Source organism: Mus musculus, chromosome X, assembly GCF_000001635.26.
Source record: "Mus musculus strain C57BL/6J chromosome X, GRCm38.p6 C57BL/6J".
Classification (NCBI taxonomy): domain Eukaryota; kingdom Metazoa; phylum Chordata; class Mammalia; order Rodentia; family Muridae; genus Mus; species Mus musculus.
In genome coordinates this window covers 70,361,550-70,375,839 of record NC_000086.7, presented here as the reverse complement: position 1 = coordinate 70,375,839, position 14,290 = coordinate 70,361,550, and the positions used below count along the sequence as shown (strand labels likewise).

At 45.9% G+C, this 14,290-nt stretch overlaps 1 protein-coding gene across 10 annotated transcripts in view; it reads left to right on the top strand.

The window, feature by feature from the left end:
* Ids (iduronate 2-sulfatase) overlaps nucleotides 1-14,290 on the top strand; it is a 42,766-nt gene that overhangs the window by 9,995 nt on the left and 18,481 nt on the right. For 4 of the 10 annotated variants that reach the window (XM_030251231.1, XM_017318393.2, XM_030251232.1 and 1 more), the window contains exons 2-7: nucleotides 746-822; nucleotides 1,204-1,330; nucleotides 2,417-2,615; nucleotides 10,201-10,260; nucleotides 11,902-12,038; nucleotides 12,686-12,863. In XM_030251231.1, the coding sequence (XP_030107091.1) occupies nucleotides 12,836-12,863 (28 nt within the window). In that variant the 5' untranslated portion in view covers nucleotides 746-822; nucleotides 1,204-1,330; nucleotides 2,417-2,615; ... (1 more) ...; nucleotides 11,902-12,038; nucleotides 12,686-12,835. Of the gene's footprint in view, nucleotides 1-745; nucleotides 823-1,203; nucleotides 1,331-2,416; nucleotides 2,616-10,200; nucleotides 10,261-10,723; nucleotides 11,046-11,901; nucleotides 12,039-12,685; nucleotides 12,864-14,290 lie in introns of those variants that run through there. The other 6 variants (XM_017318394.2, XM_030251230.1, XM_030251233.1 and 3 more) reach the window with 4 other exon arrangements.

Here is a 14,290-nt window from a genome sequence, read left to right as displayed (position 1 = left end):
TGACTGTTCCTTTGCTACTGCTGCTGTTGAGAAGAATCAGAGTGGGAGGGGGAGGGGACTATACTCAGGATCATACAGTGTTAAATTGACTCTGTAGAGGAAGCATTCCCAACTGCCCAAGGTGTTTGCATATTCTCAACAACAAATGGCCCACCTATTCAGGACAGCCATATCAGCAAATATCTAAGGTGGGAGTTGTAGCAACCAGACAGTCAGCTTGTGCCTGTAGCTGGCTGCATGTGACTTTATATTGCTTTCTTTCTCCGTAGCATCAATGTAATACTGTACCAAGCCTTAATTGACCCCGACCTTTACTAGAGCTTACAGAAGCAACTGTATCATCTTGGGTCATCCAAGAAGACACAGAAGTTAGTAGAGCAAAGTATTTTATTAGATCCACTTCACCTGGATATAGGAGAAGGGAAGCAGGGTTGGAAGGGTGGGATACAACCTGACAGTCTTGATCAGTGAGTCAGGCAGGAGAAAACAGCTTTCTCTAACATTTGTACTCTGTTGAGTCTCAGTGTCCATGTCACATCCTTCTAGTACCTGAAACACAGTGGGCCATGGGGGTCATAATGATAGACTGACTGACTGGCTGGCTGACTGACTGACAGGAACGTATGAATGATGGGTACTTTGGAAAGCAGAAAGTGGGTGTCAGCTGAGAAGCACTAGGATGCCCCCGTGGCTGCCTTCACACAGCAGATTCATCTTTAACCCTGTGGTATGTTGTTCCCCACAGTGCACTTCCTAGGCGATGCTTCCACTGGCCCCTTGTGCATTAGTCTCCTGTCTGGATGGTAATTACCCCCATCCATGGTAAGTACTTAGAGGGCATCTTGAGATCTGTTGGCACCGGTGCGTACACAACCTGATTCAGGAGAGCTTGTCTTCCAGCATGAAGACACACAGCAGTGTGAGATCAGCAGGCTGCGGGGTCCTGTTAGATGCCCCTGCAGGTGCATACTTTGCTGATAGGGCTGCTGGATGTATTGTCCCCTTGATCATTCAATGATGAAACGTGAACAGAGGGAGCAGGAGAAGGACAGGGTGGTGGTGGGTTTAAGGTGATGAGGGAGGGTGGTCTTGAAGGGCTGCAAATGATGCTTCCAGAAAGCTTTAGGAGAAAGGCCCTCCTGCAGGATGACATGCCACTAGGCAGTGTTTTCCCATGGTCTTTAGCAGTGCATTTGCTCACAGTGCCATCTGCTGGCCCATTCCTCCAACTTCACTGGGAACTGAAGATGAAAGGTGATCAGAAGCAGGGGCGGTAAGCAAGCACCTTCCATGGTGGAAGTTCTGTCCTGCTGAGGGAGCAGGAGTGGAGGTGAGGATGTTTTGCCTTCTGGGCAGATAACTTGGGAGGCTTCTTCACCTTTCCCTCAGGTTCTTCCCTCTTCCTCCTGGGCTCCCAGGTCTCTGATGAGAAGCCCCCATCTTTCTAAGTGTTTTAGGCCTATCGATATAGAATCCTTTCTCTCTGACTACTTCTAAGGCATTCTTCCTTTGTTCTCAGACTTTTGATGTTATTTGGCTGTACATTTATTTGGATTTAATCTTCTGATCCTGAAATGTGTCAACTCGTGTCTTTTTACAAAATTTGTAACTTTCCTCTTCTTGCTCCTTGTAGTGAGTTTAGTGCTTCTGCCCTCAGCTTTTGGAAACACTATACCAGAGACACTGGAATTTTCTCCTTAGTTTCTCAGGCCTCTGAGGCGCTGTTCTGTTTTATGGTGCATGTGAGCGCTCTTTCTCTGTCTGTGTCTCTGTGTCTGTCTGTCTCTGTCTCTGTCTCTGTCTCTGTCTCTGTCTCTGTCTCTCTCTCTCTGTGTGTGCCTCTTTCTGTCTCTCTCTCTCAGGGTAAATCGCTCTGTGTGGAATGACTAGTGTTATTAGGCAAGCCTTTGATTTTTAAGGTACTGCCAAACTGTTTTCAAAGTGGTCCTTGTTCTCACCACATGCTTTCCCCTGGTTCCTTGCCATGCTCACTAATCTCTGCTGCGGATTTACTTACCTTTCTGTGTATGTGTGCTTTGCCTGCATGTATGTGTATTCAGCACATGCATGCAGTGCCCTCAGAGGCAAGAAGAGGGTGTCAGATTCCTTGCAACTGCTCTTCCAGACTGTTGTGAGCTGCCAAGTGGCTGCTGGGGAGCAAAACAGAGTCCTTTGCAAGAGCAGCGAGTACTGTCAACCACGGAGCCATGTGTCTGACCACAAGTTTCAGTGTCTTTAGAGAGTTTCCTTTTTTATTGCTCAGTGAAGTAATGTTATGAAGGTTAATTGACAGGTGATGGAAATGAGCATCTTCAGTGTAGACACTGCAGGTCTTTGGATAGTAAGTGATTTTTACGTTGAAGTCTGCACATGCTCTTATTGTCTGTCTCAGTGCCTTATTTAAACTGTGCTGTAGCTGGAATCCTGTGACACCACCACATCAGAGGGAAGAGGAGAGGCGCTAATCCCCGAGTGAATGGAGAGTCTCCATCTTCATCTGCCTTGCTTGATTTCCACAAATGCCTCGGTCACAGGGAAACTTCATGTGATTTCTCATCAAGGATGGAACGTGGGATTCTGAGCAGGACTGCATTGTTGCCTTCTGGCCTGGGAAGGTAAGTGATGCCTCTTTACCACCCTCTCCCATGTAGCCTGATACAACATCATGGAGGATTGTTCTCATTCCCACTCGGTCAGATACCAGCTGTCTGGTAAACTTGACATCAATTGGATGGGTAAGGGGGCAAGGAGTGATGGTCTCAAACAGGACAAGAGCCTGATCATGGTTGACACAGCTCTCCTCTGAAGACCCCAGACTGAAGTGACCTTCTGAACACTCCGTGATCAGAGTTCAGGACATTGTGGATCTCTGAGGGTTCTTGTAAACTGTGTTTGGAAAAGGTGGGAAGTGAGGCAGTTTGTAAAGGGCAGTCTAGCTGACTGGCTGAGGGGCAGCCCTGTATCTCTATCTCTGTGCAGGAGAACAAGGCAACATTGAAAAGTGGGGGAGCTCCGTGTGTGCTCTCCCAGGGCATTAATTAGCAAATGCTTCATTTTACAAACCTCATGTGGCATGAGGCTAAGAGGCTGTGGGTAGGGAAAGCCAGGGTACAGGAACAAATGACAATCCAGCTGTGGGAACCATAGGATTCCCTACTGCCTTGCATGAGTAAGGTGCATGTACAGACCTTAAAGTACATCAGCCAGGTTCTCTGCACCACTCTGAGGCTGCATGACTTGGCCAGTCCTGGTGGCCTACCTGGTACCATGAAAAACCAAATCCTGGGTACAACATACATGCTGGCACCCAACAAACATTTAGTGCCTGGCTGCTTGTTCACAGCTCCTGGCTGCAGAAAGACATTCACCCACTCACTGTTCAGTGTGGGCTTCTGGAGCTGGGAGCAAAAATGTGAGCAGGATCCCAGGGTTCTGAGATCCTAAAGGGTCTGTCTTGAGAGGAGGAAGGGTGAAAGCTGGAAGTCCTTGGCAGGGAGCTCCATAGTTTGCTAGATCCTGCCCCAGACATAGACTAAGGGGTAGGCAGCCCAAGATGGCGAAGGAAGTAAAAGATAGAGTGCTAGAGATTAGGCAGTTAGAGCTACTGCATGCAATTGTTTAAGGGTATACACTTTGTGCCTAGCTTTGTAATTACCTGAGTGTGTACATGCAATATACACCACACACACACACACACACACACACACACACACACTGCAATTTCTGATCTTATTCACAGGGCAGACAGTAGACCTCAAACAGCCCTTTCAGTGAACATCAAGCCCGTACAACATCTCTGATCTGCTCATGAGGTCCTCAGATGTGTGCACCCCACCCATACTTTACAGAGAGATCATCAATGTGGCAGAGAATCGGGCCCCAAACTTAACTTCATACAGCATTGCTGCCCCACAGCTAGTCTCCTCCCCTCCCCCAAGGAGTCCAAGAACCACCAGCAGCTTCTAAAGGAAACAGCCCCCCCCAACCCCTCCAAACACAAAATTGGTTGAAAAGTGGTGGATTTGGGGTTTGTGTTTGTTTTTTTGGGGGGTGTGTGTGGCATGTTTTTTTTGTTTTTTGTTTTTATTAGAAAGGCATTAGCTAAAAGGAAGTATTCCAGCTGGCTGGAAGAGGTGGCTGAAAACATTGTTTGCACTTCCAGGAGGAGCTGATGTCATAGCCGGCAGGTGGTCTCAGGCTGCCTCTGGGCCAGGAGGGATACCTGGCTAGTGTACACAGCCCTTGTTGTTAGGGAAGAGTCGCAGAGGTGAATGCACCAAAGATCAATACAGCTGTAGCCTCAAAAGCAACCAAGCAACCTTCACAGGTCCTCAGCAACAGCCTGGCAGCCGAGCCACGGGGATATTAAAGCCAAATGGAGGGCTATGGGCTTATGCCACATGCTGGATATTGCAAGGGGAAGCAGAAATCAGTCCCTCCCACCAGCACATGCTGTGCCCTTCTAAGGCATGCCATCTATGCCAAGGTGCCCTCAGAGGGCAGTGGTCTTGCGAGACTACTCTGAGCTGGGCTGAGCAGGGCAGGTCGCCATGGCCAGCTGACTCTCTTGACCCATCCCCAGGTCAGGCAGAAAACCCACAGGTGGTCTTCTGAAGGTCAAGGCAGTTCCTGTTTCTGAGAGAAACCTGCACAGGCCCATCATGAACATGCTAGGGCCAGGCCACGTCCTCCACTTGAGGAAGAGAGGAAAGCTCATAGACACATACTTTCTTTATTTTCAATGTTTATTTTACATGTGTGCATGCTTCTGTGTCTGTGGCTTCGTGGGTATATGGCACGTGTGTACTCGATCCGTTGGAGTCAGCAAGATGGTGGGTGATTCCCTGAAGCGGGATGTACATCTGTTGGCTGTGACCTGTCTGATGTGGGTGCTGGGAACCGAACCCAGGTCTTCTGCAAGGGCAGGAAGCACCCAACTCTTGTGCCATCTCTTCAGTTCCAGTGCAAGTCTCTTATGACTGGACAAGAGGCTTTCCCACGCTACCGTTTTCTGTATATTATGCTTCCCTCTTTCAAGGAGGTGTCCAGAGCAGTGAGTGCCACCAGGAATTAGCTGGAGAGCCTCCATTCTCACTTGCTAGTGGAGACACACATCTCTCAGTATACCTGGGCATAGGCATTCTGGAAGATGAGACTCTGGTACACTAGTGGTTGCTCTCCGGGGACATCACTAGAGTGCAGTGCCTTTACTAGATCTCCTTACAGGAGTATGAGTGACTTCAAGCAGCTGCACCATTAAAAGTCTTACCCCAGCTAAGATGGCCACTTCTCCAAAGCTTCAAAGATAGAGTCTCTCCTCTCTTCCTCCCCCATGCTCCAACACCTCCTGAGACCACAGGCAACTGGGAAGTGTGACAAGGGGGAGTGTCTATAGTGTGAGGTGAGGATCAGATGTCCTCACTCCCCTCTCCTGTGACTGAATGTCAATAAGCCTAGCCTTTGGAGAGTATGGTTTAGGCAAACCAGTAGAGCTACAGTGGTAACAATGGGTAACAACAATGCTATGTCCAGAGGACAGCATTCACCAGCGCTTTTTTCACTCCTGCACTTCCCTGAGAGGCTTTAGAACAGAAGGATAGGTCAGGTTGAAAAGTCAGAAACCCTTCCTTGGTTAGTGTTAGAGAGCCAAGGGTGGTGACCAGAAAAGCCCCCTTCATTCTGAGAAAACAGCAAGTGCAGTAAGTGCGATGGTGACAGAGGGAGCCTGCTCACTTAGTGACAGTGGTGACATACTTCCAAAGATCTGATTAGGCATTTGCGGTTTAAATATTTGGTTTTTAGCTTATGTTTTAAGTGGGGAAATCTGTTGCCTTTCAGTGTGAGTACTTGAACACCTGCGCGTTGGCGTCCCCTGGTGGATACTTTTAGAATCTCTGCTTTAGCCCACTGCTAGCAGTTAACCCTGGTCTTGTGTGCTCCAGATACTACTTACTACCTTCTGCCCATCAGGAGCTGAGCTGGGTTACCAATCAATAGCCTGAGGGAAAAGTCTGGGCTCAGAAAGATAGAGAGAGGAACGTGGGGGAGACCTAGACAGAACTTGAGGGGAATGAAAACCAGGACCATCGAGAAGGTGATGTGGAACACGTGAAGGAAGCAAGCAAGGTGTGCCTGGCTTTGTATTTGTCACCACGTGTAACTCAGGGCAGTAGCTCCGCAGAGGTCAGGACTGGTGAGGATTGCATCCCCTGTTCTGTTCCCAGCATTCCTTGGGGCTCCACGTGCACCTTTCGGGAAGGAAGACAGTGTCAGAGTCTGGTTGGTGATGCAGTTCACTGTCATCTTCTGCAGCTAGGGGCAGCATGGCCTACTATAAGCCATGGTCACCCAGGCCCTGCTGTGTCCAGCCATGGTTTCTAGACAGCCAGAGAGCAGAGTCTGGTGGTTGCTTTGTGCATCTGTGCACAACTATATCTGAGAACATTGAAGTGGACGTTTAGCACACTCGATGGCAGGTGCAATGCTGGGTATCCTCCAACTGGGGACATAATTTCATGTGCCGACAGAACTCAAATGTGCCCTTGTAATTACAGAGTATACTCCCAGGCACCTAGTTGCACGAAGTGAGTCATTCTCTCTTATAAATGTTCTTAGCATCATGTTTCTTCTTCCAGTGTGCACTTGAACCCAAGCACACTCCTTGGGGGAGAGTGTGGGAAGGAGTAGAGCCTACCACAAAGAAGAATCCTTATGTGGATCCCTGGAACCCAAACAAATGAAAGACTCAAATTCTTTTCAAATCCTCCTCCTGCCACAGTGGCAGGGTGACAGAGGATTAATTGATTACTGATTGTGTCCTTTCTTGTTCCTGTTGAGGCTGTGCCATAGGGAGAGGTACAGTGCAATTCTAAGGGCAAGAGCACTCCTGATCTCTGCTTGGAGAGTCTTAGAACTGACTTCTGCAGTCCATGAGCATGAGTGCCTTGGATCTGCTTCCGAGGAGCTTTGACAGTGTAGAAGCACATGAAGGCTGCTACATTTCCCTAAACCTCCCAGACATGAGTGAGGGTGTAGCATGGGCTCTGCAGCTTGGAACCAGGTTATGGTGAGGTAATTTATTTGGAAAGCAGCACAAATGCTTAGGGTCTGTAAGGGCTGGCTAAGATTTTACTATATGGTCTTGTTTCTGTTTTAAAGCTCTATGTATGGATTGAACCCTGGGCCATCTATGTGTCAGGCCTGGTTTCTCCCACTGGGATGCATTCCCTGCCCTTTACTGTTTCTTGTCAGTTGCTTTTTTGAGACAGGTTCTGGTAAGTTTCCCAGGCTGCCTTGCACTCCTACTTCCTCTGCCTCAGCCTTCCGAGGAACTAGGAGCACAGGTACCATCAATTGTTTTAAGTTCAAATTGTTTGAAAGTTGTTAAAGTACTTGTGCCACAAATCATATGGCTTAGACAATTGTGTCCCACAGTTCTGGATGAGGAGAAGTTTGAAATCAAGCTGTCAGCCAGCAGTCCATGAACTCTCCGACTCTCATGGAGGAAGAAGGATCATGGCTTGCATGCCCCTGGCTTGTGCTCTACAAGAGTCTCTGACATTCCTTAGGTGCATTCATTTATCTCTCTTCACATATACATCTTTTAGTGTGTTTTTGTCTTCACTATCCATCCCATATTTTTGTATGTAAGTTTGTGTGTGTGTTGTATGTTTTGTGTGGATATGCCTGCATGTGTGCATCTGGAGCCCAGGGATTGACATGTTGTATCTCTCCTCATTTTTTGAGGCAGGTACTTAAGAAACCTGGGGTTTACCACTGGCCAAGAATAACTGGCCATTTAATGTCAGAAATTCTCCTGTCTCTCCCTCCTCAGTATTAGCATTACAGATGTGCTCTGCTCTACCTTGCCATTTTATGTAGGTGCCAAGGTATTGGATTCTGGTCAGTCCATTTATCCAGTAAGCACTATATTGACTGAGCTGTCTCTTTAACTTTCTAATTTTCTCTATTGTATAAGGACACTAACCATGCTGGATCTCCACACACTGGACAAAGGTTATCTCTGTAAAGCCCCTATTTCCAAATAATGATATATTTTGTGGTGTTGAGTGTTGGCACTTTAATGTATCTTTTCATATCTTTTCAGGGTCAATAATTCAGCACATAATCACTTTTGGCATATAGTACAAAAAGAAGGTCTGTCTTTCTATATCTTTAAGTGAGACTTTTCATTCAAATGTTTCTCACATCACTCTTGAGAGTTTATTTCAATGTAAATCTTATGTATAATTCTGTATGTTATATTGTGGCTTTCTCAACTTTAGACATTGTCTGCTGATTTCTTGTCATGATAGATGAAATTATAGTTCATTTATCTCTTCCTCTATGTGCATATTTTAAACCCTTGATTATGTAAAATGATTAAATCTACACACATACAATCTACACACACACAAACACACACACAGACACACACAGACATACACACATACACACACAGACGCACACACACACACATATCATGGCTCAACTGATCCTGATGTCTACTCTTGCTCTTCTCCTTTCTTTCCTCAGTTGTTTTTCTAAAGGACCTCCACAGCAAACATCATACATGTTTAAGTGTCGAGTCAGTTATCTTTTGTGAATGTGCATGCATGTGTTGAGCATGTGACCTATGCTCAGAGGCCAGAGGTCTTGGGTATCTGTCACTATTAATCTCTGCCTTGTTTCTTTGATATATAGTCTGTCACTGCATATGGAGCTCCTGGTTTGTTTGTTTGTTTGTTTATTTTCTTCATTTAGGCTGGCAACCAGTGATGCTACCATCTCTGCCCTCTACAGTCCTCAGTGTTAGGGTTACAGGTATGATTGGCAAACTTGTACAGATTTTACTTAGTTTTTGAGAAATGAGTCAGTCACAAATGATTTAACATTCTAGAAATTTGTTTAATATTTTGAATAAATTTTATATAGAAAGAATTGGCCTATTTTCTCTGGATGTGCCTATTGTATGCCAAATTGGGACTGAGCCACAGAGAAGTATCACCTTTTTTTTTATTTTAGAGTTATTGCAGGAGTCAGAAGAGGGTTTCAGATTCCCTGGAACTGGAGTTATGTATGAATGTGACTCATAACAGTCTGTCCCAGTCCTCTTCAGGAACAACAAGAACTCTTAACCACTGTGCCATTTCTCTAGCTGACAGAAGCCTAATTTTATGATGGTTTCAGCTAAAGGTTTTAGATTTTAGTGAAGTTACATGATTTCCTTTAAAATGTTCAATGAAATAAAATCTGAGTGTAGATCATGGAGGGCAGTTCATATTTTTATCTGTTGTACTTAGAAAATATCGGCTCTGACTTTTCAATAGTAGTAATCATTCAAGGCTAGAGAGTCTACAACCAAGAAGGCCACTTTGTTTTCCTTAAACTGGACTATGTACCATCCCTTAAACTTGAGGTTCATTCATTTTGTGGTCACCATTGCCATCTACTCTGTGTTTTGGCCTCCAAATCTCTCTAGTTGTAATGGAAGTTGAGCCTCAGCTATGTTTCTGTTTGGATTTGAACCATGGCCATAATTTGTGGAAAACACTGAGGGTGTCTTTCATTGTCTTATTCCCTATGTTTCTATCTACCCTAAGCCTGGATGTGAGGGTGCTCAGAGACCTTGTTTATGAACTTGAAAAGAGTCTGCTAAAGAACTATAAACACTGTGTGTCTACCCCCTGAAGAGGTATGCCCCCCATGGACAGCCACACTGTCCCACATTTTCTAGATTAATGCCTTTGTTTAAGAAATTTAGGCTTTCATAATTTTCAGTTTTGAACAGTAATGAGGATATTAGTAGCATGTAGCATGTAGTATTGATATGAGAAGAAACTATTGCCTTTAGTTTAACATGTTGCCTAGAAGATGCCACAATATCAATATTTTTGCAATAACAAATACAAAACTTTCATCAGTGTGCTTGACATTGTGCTAGATTTTTAATGGGTGGGGGATTAGGCGTGACTCATCAATAGAGGATCTAGTTTTTCAAAGCTCCATTTGGTAGAAAGAAGACATATCCTTCTTGGTCTTCAGTCAAAAATGAGCAGTAGGTAATTGTTGCCACAGGAGTCTGACTCCCACTCACTGTGCCCATCTCTTCTCTTCTCTCCAGAATTTTCTTCCTGGCTGGCTCCAGCCACCATCACTGTCTACTACCTGCTGCGTAATTGCTGTTCTCTCTTTTTACAGACGTCAGGTGGATTGCTTCTTCCCTTCTAATATTTGTTCAACAATCACTTCACCAGTGAGGTAAAGTGATAGTGACTAAACTACCTCAATAGAAAATAATCAGACCCTTCCCCTCAGATTTATTTTGTCCAGGCACATTCTCTGAGTTTATTTTAAGCTCAATCAGAACAGGCACTGAGAACTCCAGTACTGTCAACAATGTCCGGTATACATGCATGTATGTGTGAGAGGGCACACACAAGTTGTGGTTGTGTGTGTGTGCATGCGCGTGCATGCAGTGTTTTAATAAGGATTTGTTGAGCCAATAAAGAGGAAAAGAGATCCTTTTAGGAATAAAATGGAAGTTTGCAAAGGGCTTCTTTGGAGAATGGGCTGGAAAGAAATCAAGCCCCTAGTTATCACTGCCTACTGTAAAATGTACGCAGGGAAAGCCACAGCAGCACTGTTTCCGGTTAAGGTTCTGCCCACCTTGACTGATCGTGCTCAGACGTCCGGCGCCATCAGGCTCCACCCCCGACAGGGAGGGGACAGAAGAGAGTTGCGCAAGCGCATTCGTGCTCGGGCCAGCGCCCGGGCCTTTGGGCCCGAGGCAGAGGTGTCGCGCAGTTTTCTCAGAGACTTTGGTGGTGACAGCGGCTGCAGCGGCGGCGGCGGCGGCGGCGGCGGCGGCCACTGCTACGTAATGGTCCCGCTGTAGCCTCACGCCACCTTCTTGCAAGACTGCGCCGAGGCAGAAATGTCGCCGCCGCCGCCGCCGCCTATCTGGCGGCAGCTTAGCTTCAGCTTGTTGCTAGGCTCCTTCTGCATCGCCCTGGAGTCCGCAGCGCAAGGCAACTCTGCTACAGGTGCCAATTCCTTGCTCCCTGCCTTATTCAACCTTGTCTCTGTTCCTGCTAATGTTTATTCTTCCACACATCCTATCTTCGTTTTTCATTCTTCCTTCATCATTTTCACCCACATTTCACCCCTCCCTACTCAATATCCATCTTTGCTTCCTTTCGTCGATTCTGCCCGCATTCATCTTTCTTTTTAGCCCCCGCATTCATCTTTCATCCATCCATTCCTCCTTCCTACCCCTCCTCTTCCTTTCCATCCCTTCATGTTTTTTCTTCTCTTTTTAAAAATTAATTTTGAGGATTTCATAAATGCATTTTATAACATCCCCACTGCTCCCCCTAACTCTACTCAGATGCACCCTATTCCCAAGCTCATTTACCCCCCCCCCATGATTTTATAACCCAGAGTCCAGTTTGTGCTGCCCATATGCACATGGGTGTGGAGCCATCCACTGGTGCAAATTACATCTCGCCAACAGTTCTTTCCTCTCCATCTGTCCATTTTCCTTTCTTTACCCTTCCTTCTACTCCTCCTTTCCTTTCTGCTACTGTCTTCTATCCACCCTTTTATTTTACCATCCTTCCATCTTTCCATCTGACTTCTATTCCTTCCTTCTTTGATCCCCCCTCCCATCTTTGTCTCTGTCTTTGTCTCCTTCTTCTTCACCTAGATGTGGAGACATGATTGAAACATAAGACCCTCACCTTGGATAGGGCTTTTGTGTACTCCAACCCCGCCCTTGCTGGAGCAGAGCCCTGGTCGCCCCTTTTCTGGGTGGACTGCCTTTATCCTTTCATTACCCTAGGGAGGGGGATTTTAGTGTCATTGCATATGGTATAACCAAAGCCCCTCTCTCCTGTGCAGATGCTCTGAACATCCTTCTGATCATTGTGGATGATCTCCGCCCCTCCCTGGGCTGTTATGGAGACAAGCTAGTGAGGTCCCCGAACATTGACCAGCTGGCATCCCATAGCGTTCTCTTTCAGAATGCCTTTGCTCAGGTATGTCCAAGGACCTTTAGGTATGGATATATGCCTCTTTGTGTATAGACAGTAGGGAGAAGCATGCTGCTGCTCTAGAGACCTCCTTGAAAGGGGAAAGCAGAACTTAGAAAATGAAGGCCTAGGCAAGTCTCTTCACAGACAAGGAAGCTCACATTTGCAGGATTTCCCCTCCTTCTTGGGTGGAGACAGTGCCCTGGCCCTAACACGCTTAAGACAGGCTTGGCTAGCTTTCAGCTAGAAACAGGAATTGACGGGAGCTGAAAAATCCAACCTGTGGGTCTGCCAACCGAGTTGTGGGTGGCTGAGAGTGGGCGGCTAAGAGTCAGTCCATGGCAGTTGTCCTCCCTGAACCTCCTTTTCAGGGCTACTCTCTAAGAGCATCACCCTTTCTGGGTACCTAGGGGTGACATTGCATAGGAAAACACAATTGCTGTTCTGAGAGCTTGATTGCTGTCTTCCTTTGCTGGGCAGACAATAGTCTCCAGTACCTGGGCAAGGCCCTAATCCTACTGGTTGGTTTTGACATCTACATGACTCAGCTGCCAGGCTGTTGCTGAGGATCTAGAGAGGTTGCTTAGTTACCTTGAAGACTGCAGACACATTTGGCTGTGACGTTGTTGACATTTGCTTCTGCTCCTTAACAGCAAGCAGTGTGCGCACCAAGTCGAGTGTCCTTCCTCACCGGGAGGAGGCCTGACACCACCCGCCTGTATGACTTCAATTCCTACTGGAGGGTACATTCTGGAAATTTTTCCACCATCCCCCAATACTTCAAGGAGAATGGCTACGTGACCATGTCGGTTGGGAAAGTCTTTCACCCTGGTACTGTTCAATTACTAAAACCTGGGCCTTTTGTTTCTATGCTTCAATACTAGGTTGGGACTATCCTTGTAGTGGCTTTTCCCTTGTCAGGCTTAGGTAACTTGTTCATTGATGCCATTCTATGAAAAACAACAAAACAAAGCATTTCTTTAACCTAGTTTCATATTCACATTCTAAATGAAAAAGAATAGAAAGAAACAGATTTCCTTTTAGAAGTTGGAGGTAATGTCGTCAGATTCATGTAGCTGCTGTCGGAGAGGCAGGTTTGGTGTCAGTTCAGCTCTGGGCTTGACCACAGGGTGGTCCTTAAAGCTCTGGTCTGGGCCTTGCAGGATGCCTGTCTGTAAAGTTTGGGGGTGAGGACCTCAAATGTCCAGAGGTATTGTGTGGACTTGATGTCCGAGTATGGGCTTCAGCGTGGTGAAAGGCACTGCTTTCTCTGTGAGGAATGTTAGGAAGAGGACATCAGCTGGGTGTCAAATTCTGACTTTGAATACTACCTGATAAAGTAGTTATTTACTTCCTAAATGAAGAATAAATAACACTTTAAAACAGATAATAGGATCACATGATCCCTTGATTTCAAGATTTTTAAGAAACCAAAGAATGTAAGTGTGTAATTGAACCACCCTGGGGAAAGCTGTGTTTGATGTGGCAAACAAAAATTTTCTTGTGTTTTGGACATAGTGTTATTCTGATTTGTGGCTATGTTATTTTTATAATTTTACACTATGAGTGAGAGTAAATATTTCGCATTATATTACACTCCTCAAAAATTCATTTTTAATGACAGCATAGTAGTCTGGCATAACAGGCTTCTGGCTTTTTACTGATGTGGAAGCGGAGTTGACCTCACTGGGAAATAGCATCAGGGATGTGGGCACTTGGTCCTGGTCTAAGTGCTGCCACTTCTTAGCCATGTGGCTGTCTTTGGCTAAGTTTTTCTTCTTCTTTGAGTCTCACATTCCTTCTCTGGAATGCTGGGGCTGTAGTTTTCTTGATGCCTAACGAAGGGAACATGCTAGTAGGGACATCCATGAGTGTGAAGTGTGTTCAAATGCTAGAGCTGTGACCATGACGGTACTTCTCACCAAAGGAGACAGCTTGGGCGTCTCTAAGAGTTCTTTGTACATCATTATGGCTCAGGAGCTTTCTTCTAGAACCTACCAGGCAGTCCAGATTGAAAGTAGTAGTCAGTTTTTAAAAAGCAGGCCCAGTCTTGAAAAATAATCTATCAGAAATCATATTGTGTGGCTGAAAGCTGATTATCACTTGAACTACCTAGTTGGTACAGCATGGCTTAACTGAGGATATCTGGAGGGAAGTGAGTATTTTCTAGAGAAGAGATTATACTTTGGGAAGTGAAACTAAACAAGGCCTCTCCGATGTTCCTTGATCTCTTTCCCGATAACTAGATTTAGGGATAA